Source organism: Xenia sp. Carnegie-2017, unplaced genomic scaffold (genome assembly GCF_021976095.1).
Source record: "Xenia sp. Carnegie-2017 unplaced genomic scaffold, XeniaSp_v1 HiC_scaffold_2, whole genome shotgun sequence".
Classification (NCBI taxonomy): domain Eukaryota; kingdom Metazoa; phylum Cnidaria; class Anthozoa; order Malacalcyonacea; family Xeniidae; genus Xenia; species Xenia sp. Carnegie-2017.
This window is the reverse complement of record NW_025813482.1, coordinates 8446481-8456821: the sequence shown is the minus strand read 5'-3', so window position 1 is coordinate 8456821 and position 10341 is coordinate 8446481. Positions and strand designations below refer to the sequence as shown.

The 10341-nt window shown below is 30.2% G+C and overlaps 2 protein-coding genes and 1 long non-coding RNA gene across 3 annotated transcripts; all 3 read left to right on the top strand.

Moving 5' to 3' along the window:
- The first annotated feature begins 1785 nt into the window (after positions 1-1785).
- Positions 1786-3022, top strand: LOC124440811. The gene is made up of 2 exons (XR_006946773.1): positions 1786-1833; positions 2227-3022. It is a non-coding gene; the product is annotated as an uncharacterized LOC124440811 (long non-coding RNA).
- A 113-nt stretch (positions 3023-3135) lies between these two features.
- Positions 3136-7460, top strand: LOC124440808. The gene is made up of 9 exons (XM_046991247.1): positions 3136-3434; positions 4628-4714; positions 5337-5423; positions 5842-5917; positions 6279-6356; positions 6720-6791; positions 6898-6968; positions 7232-7303; positions 7427-7460. Exons 2-7 carry the CDS (start codon positions 4633-4635, stop codon positions 6950-6952), a joined length of 450 nt encoding a protein of 149 aa, XP_046847203.1. The 5' UTR covers positions 3136-3434; positions 4628-4632; the 3' UTR covers positions 6953-6968; positions 7232-7303; positions 7427-7460.
- A 383-nt stretch (positions 7461-7843) lies between these two features.
- LOC124440806 (relaxin receptor 1-like) lies at positions 7844-10077 on the top strand. Its single transcript, XM_046991245.1, has 4 exons — positions 7844-7909; positions 8220-8288; positions 8415-9226; positions 9581-10077. Exons 1-4 carry the CDS (start codon positions 7905-7907, stop codon positions 9772-9774), a joined length of 1080 nt encoding a protein of 359 aa, XP_046847201.1. The 5' UTR covers positions 7844-7904; the 3' UTR covers positions 9775-10077.
- Positions 10078-10341: the final 264 nt, after the last annotated feature.

The following is a 10341-nucleotide window of genomic DNA, read 5'->3' as shown; positions in this document are numbered from 1 at the left end:
TCGTCGGTTTCATAATCGATACACGTAACTTGAATATTTTGTAAACACATATATTTTACTTCGACTTTAAATTATATTTATAGTTGCTGTCTAAAATTTAAACATTTAATTTATTTCCTGAGTTTTAATAGATATTTATTGCATTCGCACTTGTTTACAATAAAATGTCCTTATAAATAGCTTCTATTGGATAAATGGCCGTGACATAGCCAGCTCAATAAATGGGGGTAGTGGTCTGTATTCTGTGATTACAGAATTTTTGATGGAGTGATCTTATTTAAGGACGGAGATGATATAAATCTTTTTTGTCGCATAACTTTCTTCCATGAGAATATTGCATTCCGTACAATGATGACGTAAAATGTTTTTCTTTAGCCATGATGACGTAAAATGTTTTTCTTTAGCCATGATGACGTAAAATGTTTTCTTTAGCCATGATGACGTAAAATGTTTTCTTTAGCCATGATGACGTAAAATGTTTTTCTTTAGCCATGATGACGTAAAATGTTTTCTTTAGCCATGATGACGTAAAATGTTTTTCTTTAGCCATGATGACGTAAAATGTGTTCTTTAGCCATGATGATGTAAAATGTTTTCTTTAGCCATGATGACGTAAAATGTTTTCTTTAGCCATGATGATGTAAAATGTTTTCTTTAGCCATGATGATGTAAAATGTTTTCTTTAGCCATGATGATGTAAAATGTTTTTCTTTAGCCATGATGACGTAAAATGTTTTCTTTAGCCATGATGACGTAAAATGTTTTCTTTAGCCATGATGACGTAAAATGTTTTCTTTAGCCATGATGATGTAAAATGTTTTTCTTTAGCCATGATGATGTAAAATGTTTTTTTAGCCATGATGACGTAAAATGTTTTCTTTAGCCATGATAACGTAAAATGTTTTCTTTAGCCATGATGATGTAAAATGTTTTTCTTTAGCCATGATGATGTAAAATGTTTTCTTTAGCCATGATGACGTAAAATGTTTTCTTTAGCCATGATAATGTAAAATGTTTTCTTTAGCCATGATGATGTAAAATGTTTTCTTTAGCCATGATGATGTAAAATGTTTTCTTTAGCCATGATGATGTAAAATGTTTTCTTTAGCCATGATGATGTAAAATGTTTTTCTTTAGCCATGATGATGACACTGCAGAGACCTCAACCAATCCCACTATGCTTGTGCCTGCTATGGTAAATGCAATGTTTCCACTTGTGAGCAACACTCTTTCACAGGAGAATGAAGATACTAGGTTAGTTAGACCCACAACGTATAAACTGTAAGGCTTTACAGGTTAAAAATAATTTTGTAATTTTCTATGGTTAATGCAACTGTGTTTATTTCATATTATTATATGGCAAGCGTCACTTCCGGCTAAATGGCGCGCTTTGATTGGCTCAGAAATATTTTTGCCGGTCCATTATTTTCCCGTAATCGACCACGATCCAAAACGCGTAATTTTGCAGTCAAATGTAAACAAACTTCGTAAAGCAAACAACAAAACGCAAAAAAACGAAACAAAAATAATTTTCGAATGTGAGTCAAAGGAAAACACTCGTAAAACAATTTAACTATCCAGACGATACAATTTGAAACGATTTCTTTTTACTGACAAAAACTGTGCAAAAAACCGTTTTTTTTGTTTTTAAAGCTTGATTCACTAACGACAATGTTGACTTTAATTGTAATCGCAATAATTTTTTGATTTCTTAATTTAATTTTGTTTATTGTATTTTTTGATTGTAATGAAATTTGTTTCCAATGAAATATTTCCACAAAGTTTATTACCTCCAAATAACAACCCAGTGTCTTCACAAGGATTATTATCCAGGTATGAAGAAATTTTTATTTCTTTAATATCTCAATGACACCAAACCACGATTTTGCTGTTTAAATAGAAAATTCGTTGTTAAGTGATTTTAAAATCTTTTTTACATTTGCCACAAATTTTGAACCATACATTATTTGTTTTGTCTAAACTAAAGTTTTCCACTCCTATTATAATGATAAGTTTCTTATTCATGCATGCAATCTTCATTTCGATTAGCTAAAAGTCCCCATCTAACCACACGTCTTGCTAACAACAATTATTTTCAGCTTTCGAGTTTAGTTTAATTTTTAATTTCTGTTTGATTTTTGCATAATATAAAAATTTTCAACTTTCAAACGTAAAATGTGGTAGAAACATTCTCTGCATTAATTGTTGACGATCTGTATTTTTTAGAGATGAACGAGCTGCTGCCCTAAATACTCATATTAATGTTTGCTGTGATCGCTTGGGTAAAGCTGTACGTCTGAGATTACAGGAAATAAATGGCATTTTGAAAGATGATAAATTAAAAGCAACTTTATAAACAAATTTACGATGAAATTGTTTTATCGTGTTTTTTTTTTTAATTATGTGTTTAATGTCAAATGTGTGCAGCTCTTGTACCACAAATTTTACCACATTTTTTACCTACAATCTCCAATTAATTATTCTACATTTGTAAATTAAAACAGTTTATCATTTTTTGATAAGGTTAGCAGAATTATATTGACCGTTACTTTCCTTTCAGGAAGCTACAAAATTCTTTGGTGGGACTCTGCGTTGATAAAGTTTGTTGATTCTAAAAGCTAAAATAGTCTACAAAATTAAGTTTCTGTTTAGCCACAAAATCGTATGAATCTGGTTATTTATAAAAATATAAGTTTAAGTTATTTTGGTTCCAAAACCCTCATTCGTGAAATTTTGTGGTCTGGTGTTTGCCTTGTAGTTAAAACAAAATTTTCTTATGGAATTGATAAGGTTTAACTATGATTTGCCTAGTTTTTAACTTTGACCAGTTTGTATCATAAAATATCTCACAATAATACTAAATATTATCATGGCATTGTAATATTTAGTATTATTAGCAAAAACTCTATTTGTTGTTTTAATATCTAAGCGTTTTAGGCATTAATGAAAGTTCTATGAAATTCTTCAATTTTAATTCAGAGAACTACTACCATATTCTAACAAATAAAAATTGTTCAACGCATGTCTATAACTGCTTTTTTGAATTACCTGCAATTGTATGCAGAAAATTTTGACTAAAATGTTTAAAATGTAAAGAGAAACATCTGCCAACACTTCAACACTATGTTAAGATGATCTGATGAGAGAAAAAGTGAGACACTGTTCGCTGAAAACTAATTAAAAAATTCTTTTGCTCTTTGGTCCTTTTCTTTACTTTTCTAGAAGTCTTTTTGACAATTAAAGTAATTGTTGAGAAATTGCTGTTTGTGAATTTCTCTTTAGCTGTTTAAGCCACTGCAAAGGCTATGACATACGCATGACGAGACAGATGGAACACTTGAATAGACATCTGTTTAAGTTAGCTGTTTTGAAAACGCAACGCATAAAGACCTATACGCACTGTGATAAAACAAGCAAAACGAAGATATAAAATGGTATGAAATACTTAAAGATATTTTTATTTGCAATGATTAATCGTAATGATAAGAATTATGATATATTTATGTGTAAATTCTAGGATAAATAGATGAGCCAAAGTTGTCAATTCATTCCTTTCTTTGTAGAGTACAAAGTGACTCTAAACACAGATAGACTGAATATCGCCTTGGATGTTTGGAGCAGTACTAGTTTTTGGCTAAAGCATGAATAGTTTTGATCTGATAAATCCCCATTATAATAATTTTTGTTTGAGAACGAAACAAAACAAAACACATAAAATAGAAACAAAAAAATAAAAGCGATGCTTTTATGTATACACTGAAACTAGCTATCGTTTATGCAAAGTAATTTTCTTTTGTTTGAATTTTTCTGTGTTAAACATTAAATAAACTTCAATAGTTTTGCGTCTTCAAGATGAAAGTGTCTCACAAACAAAGTGTTCTTTCATTCACTCCCCCTCCCCTTCCACGTCTCCATTTATAACTTAAAGATTGCAACTTGTTAGTGCCTTTCAGTTTATTTGCTACATCGCATTTAAATAATTTGGTGTATTATGAAAGTTTTGAAATCGATAACTTCGTAATCTATATCATTATAAACTATTAGTTGATTATAAAAACACATAATTTATGGCTGTTGCAATATGTGCATTTTCTCCATTTGAAGAAATGAACGTGTAGTTTTTACAACTTGTGGATGGAAGTTGGACAAAATACTATTGAAAAAAAATGATCATGGATGTATCTTCATTTTTCATACTCACTTTTTTCTTATATTTGTCTTGCACAACACAATATCGTCCATATTTCAACTTACATACTAGCTTATTTAATTCAATTTCTTGTGAATACAACTCATTCATTTTACAAAATCTGTCATTAGAGATATTTGTGCTGTGTTTTGCTCAAGATTTGGATTGAAAAAAATTTTGTCGACTTATAAATGACATCTTGTTTTTACCAAAACGTTAGTTTTCCAATTATACTTGTTTCTTTCTATGTCATGCATTCAGACCAGTAAACCACTTGAATATTTATGTTACTATGAACATTTCCTTTTATAAAATTCCTGTTTTTATTTAGAAATCTCAATTAGAAATAGTTTCTAATATTTAGTGAAAGTTTCGCTAATTTTTCGTGCATTTTATTGACATCATCTCATTTACAAAAAATTTGCTATTCCATTGTAGGTACGATGATATCTTACGTAAGAGATTTTTTCATTTTCCTTCTCCTTTCTGCCAGCTCTAAGCAAAAATGTCAGAATAATAATACAGGTTAGTATAACTTATATTTTTGAAGCCTTTTAAGGCGTTTATGTTTTATTCATAAGTAGTTCGCTGTTCATAAGTGATTATTTATAATTTTGATTATTGCCTACTTTACATACAGTAAAATGATATAGTAAAAAAAATTAGTTTCAGTAACACGATGTGCCCTTTAAGACGAGGTCAAGAAAATGAAAAATAGTGTAAACCCCATTCATACATGATGGATGATTGGCACAGTGGAGAAGTCAGTCTACAGGTTTTGGTCCTGCTATGTAAATTTCAGATCAATATTATTGTTAAACTTCTTAATTGGCCGATTATATGGTCAATTTCAACCCGGGCTGAGTTTCAGCCTTGGCTGAAGTTGCTCCATGTACTCGGCCCCTTAGAAACGCTTTGTTTTGGTGAGTGAAGAAACACAGAAATTTGCACTATCGAATTTTATTAATGGAACTTTTTCACTTTAATCAAAAACGATTTCTTAATATGTTGTTTACGTGTAATCATAACATGCGCGTGCCTGTGGCTGGTTTTTTTTAAAACATAGATAACTTTAGCAACTATGTTAAGATACATCCTGGTATTTTTTTGCATTTTGAAGTTCTCGTTGTCTATTGTTTTATTTTAGATGAAAACTGTACATTGGATATTCTTCGTTGCACAGGAAATATTACAATACCACAAACAAATTATTCCTGTGTTCTGTCTAATAAAGGTTATTTTTTAAATCAATGGAAAAAAATGAATAACGCTGCACCTCAAGTGAATGTTTACAACCTTCATTTGTTTCATTGTATCATCAGAAAAACTATTGAATAGGATTGAGTAAAATATGAATTATTTTGCCACCAGGTCAGTGTTTTCACCTTAGTTAAAGGTTGAGGTGATCAACACGGACGATATGCTACGAAGGAAAATTATACATGATTGCTTAATTTATTGTATACGTTCGACATGTTCAAAAGATAAATGTATGAACAAGCAAATCTGAATCATTTTACCTGATTGAATTAACTCAAATTAGGCATACCAGTGACAACAACAGCATGATTTCATTGATTTGCACAATCTTATTTGTCTTTATCCTAATTATTGTCAAACTCCTCGCTGAATTCAATTTTTTGAATTCCTAGATTTTACTGGATGCAAAGACTTGAAAATGAAACACACATATACATCTCAAGTACAAATATGTGATAATGGCGAAATGTAAATAACTTTAAAATAATCGATCAAATAGAAGTTTGCTTCAGAAGAAAGAAAATACACTTTTATTAAGAAAAGACATATTAATTAAGGAAAAGATTTTTATATTATAATAACAACTTCTAATAAACCAAGACAAAAAATGTGCCGGAAAAGTCGTTTTGAAAAAGACTACATGAGACTTTATAAGAACGTTAATAAAGAAAGAGTGTCAATGAAGGTTATCTTTCATGTGTCTTAACAAAAACAAATAATTCACTCATGCATGGAACAATAAAAAATCATTTTAAAGCTTTGTATAAGTGTACAAACTAACAATGCTGCTTACTATAAGTAAAAAACGTAAATTTTGCTCTCTTTTCAGTGATGAAGAGAAAGTCCAACGTATCTGTGGAGATGTATTTCGACAAAAAGAAAAATGTCTTGTTACTGTGAAGGCTTTGTAAGTATTTCTAAGGCTATGTTTGAATATAACAGTTTTATATTCTTTTTAATGTTTAATACCATTCTAAAAGACAAATATTACATTCTTAAATGCCAGCGATGCACAATATTACCATTACATTTAGTGTGACTTATTTACTATTGCAAACTATGATCAAATATTTCCTGAGATATTCGAAGATAACGGGAAAAATTGGAACAAGAAATGCATTCTTTGATTACATAAAAACTTATCATATAATTAATCATAAAATTCAAAGGAAAAAAACAATGTTGTTAAATGTTGGCAAATTTGTGTTGAATAAAGCTTGTATTGTTCATATTTAAACTAGAAGGCTATATTTTTTATTCATTATTTTAGAGATTTGTCAAACAATAAACTTTCATTACAAAACTGTGAGATGTTTCATGGGCTAATCGAACTGGAAAATCTGTAAGTGCATTTGAAGTACATAATCCGATAGTGCACTTATCCATGGTAATGTAACTTCTTTTTTTACATTGAAATTTATTCTTTGCTTTCCATATAATTTTTCTAGCAACTTAGCTGGAAACGGTTTAAAAGAATTCCAACAGACTGTTTTAAAAGTTTGACCAATTTGACACACCTGTAAGTATTTACTATTTTGTATTCTTATAGATTTGTTTTTCTATCTTAATTGTTCAATTTTGGCAATCTATTGTTAAACTTGTCGATCCCATTGTGGTATTGGTCCAGTGGCGCACCTAGGGACGTCGACTTGAAATATAGATTGTTTTCATAGGAATCTGCTTCTTTTTATCAGTTGTTAAATGTTGGAAAATTTGTGTTGAATAAAGCTTTTATTGTTCATATTTAAACTAGAAGGCTATATTTTTTATTCATTATTTTAGAGATTTGTCAAACAATGAACTTTCATTACAAAACTGTGAGATGTTTAATGGGCTAATCGAACTGGAAAATCTGTAGATGTTTTAGAAGTACATTACATAAAGCCCCTTATAGTTATGGACTTATTTTGATTTTCGTTCAAGGAAAACTATATTTTGTCATTTTTCTTGACATGTAGTTCCTATTTCATTTTCTAGTAACTTGTCACGCAACAACATCACGGAAATTCCCAAGGGATGTTTTAAAACTTTTAACAAATTAAGAAATCTGTAAGCATTTTTTTATTTATTGTTTGTTGATTATGTTTTCTGTTTTTATGTTCTGTCAAATTTTCTCATCCCAATTCTTTTTCTTGGTTTACATTTTTAATGAAATTTCAAACACAGGCAGGCTGGTCAATAGTTTTTGAATTAAATTTTTTCTTCGAATATGAATTTACTTTTTCACCCAGCATCTTCTATTTCTTCCTTTTTGTTATTTGATATTGTCCTGCGTAAAAATTTCTTTTATGCATGATCAAAAACAAAATTCAGACAAAAAATGGATCTGTAATCATTTAAAACAGTCTTCCTAAGCATTTTGTAATTTCACTTTCAAATATTTTATAGCAATATTTCTGACAATGAAATAAAGAAAATTGATCGTCACACATTTGATGGACTATGTAGTTTAGAAATGTTGTAAGTGCACCATTTTTGTATATTTTATAACTCCAAATTTGAATCAGTAACTCGTATTGCAAATGATGAATGTATATATCGTCATCATGTGCAGATATTACTGCCATGTTTTGTGATTCATGAACAAACTGAGATTGCTAACCTGGGGTGAAGATCAAGTCTATACCCACTACTAATTAAAGCGAATTTCATCATGATGTCGTTTTCATTAGCCATGGTTTTTTATTTTACTATGTAATATGGTCATAACTGAATATTTTTTTTTTATCAATATTGAGAGTAATAATTAAGATCGTATTTTAATATTTAGATCATTCAATAGCAATGAAACAAAAGTCCAACTTCGTGATATTTTTACTTTAAGAAATTTAAAGTTTGTGTAAGTATACATTGATCAATGATTCATTTATCCAATTTTTGTTAGATTTTCAGGTATATAAAATATAGTTTTGCGTTTATTGCGAGATATAAGTATCCAATAGTGAGCAAACGTTTTCTTTTGTAGTGAAGTGTCCTGTGAAAATTGCTGCCCCTTTCTTTGTTTGAATAATAGTATGATATGTAACTGCAATGGAGACCCGAGAAAGAAATGCCCACGGAGGCTGTTGCATAAAGAAAGTTATCGTGTGTTTGTGTGGATTACCGTTGTTCTCATTTTTGTTGGCAATATTTTTGCTCTGATAATGAGGCTTCTTTTTGCCGAGTTACATACAGTACAAAATCTTTTTATTTGCAATTTATGCTTGAGTGATATGTTGATGGGAGTGCATTTGGTTGGAATAATTTACAAAGATCTTGCAACAGACGGTGAATACCTTCTTCATCAATGTCTATGGCCAAAGGAAACGACATGTAAAGTTCTTGGAGCTATCTCGATTATTTCAAGCGAGGTTTCGGTGTTTACACTAATCTTTATTGCATACGACAGATTTTTGTATGTTGTTCATGGTTTACATCATAAAAAGATCCGATACCGTACAGCATTGGTACTTTTATTGTTTACATGGCTAATAGCTGCTGCTGTTGGTGTTTTGTCTATTTGTCTTCCTAATTACATACCCCAGTGTCAAGGAAGGAAACTTGATTACCAGTATTTCCGGAAGAAATGTGTACCAGTGGAGTTCGAAGAAAAAAACACTGTTTTTTGGTATTACAGTATTGCAATATTTGGCGTTATTAACCCTGCAGCAGCTGTGTGTCTGATCATCCTTTACATGAGAATATTCTTTTCGTTTTACATGACATCAAGAGATGCAGAAAATCGAACTTACGACCATCGCGTTATGGCAAAAAGATTGTCTATAATTGTTTTCACAGGTAAATGAAAAAATATAAAATTCAATTTGATAAATTCAATTTTGTCTATGGAAACATAATTGACCCCAACACCGAAGAACACATTTGGAAATGGGATCTCAAGCTCAAGATAGATTTATTTTGATTGAGCCAAATGGCAACAGCCAGCTATTCTATCTATTTTGACGTTTTTGAAGAAATAATGCATGTTAATAAATGACCGATTCAACCTTCGTTTGGATACAATCAAAAAATATTTCATGATAATTGAATCTTGTGAGCGTAAGGGATATAATTTAATGTTGTTTTCATGGTAACTTTTGATTGCGTCTGTAATTTATATTTTTATATTAACATATAGCTTTATTGTTATAGATGTCTGCTGCTGGATTCCCGTTTCAACACTTTTTTTTATAGATCACGAAAACAGTCATCTTGTTTACAAATTATTTATTTTTGTTGTGACCATTAACTCGGCCATCAATCCGTTCCTCTATACATTAAGTGCTCCCACGTTTTGGAATGTAGTGAAGAAATTCTTTCTCAGAATTTTCAATAAATGGAAGTAATAATGGTTGTGACAAAATGCTATGGATTTATGAATATACTTAATTATTAAGTTGTTTTCGTCAATGGAAATTCTTATCATGAATTAAGCACATTTCACTCCTCTATTTTCAAGTAGATCAGCTCGATTTGACTGATCTAACACTACATAATAATCACAGTTAGTAAACTGCTAAAGTTTCATATAATGTTGCACTTGTAGCTAAATTAACAATTAAAATTTTAGGTGGAATTTTGAACAACTGTGTAACTGTATTGATATTCCTATAGCCATGGATAAATAAACTCATGCGTGTATTTCACAATATGATCACAAGAGATCATGAAAGTGTTTACTAAAACTTTAAGTAGTTCCAAAAAGTAGCTTTTACAGCCCTGTATATAATTTTGATATGAGAGAAGACAACGGCAAAAGATATTCAGTCAGTCTAAAAGCTCCATTTGTGAAATCTAATAAACTGCTATGCGTTTCAAACGAACGAACGAGCATCACCATTAGCTATAGGGCTGCCTCAGGTCAGCCTTGATATGGATTGGAACACAGTAAAATGAAAAACAGTATTGCCTTT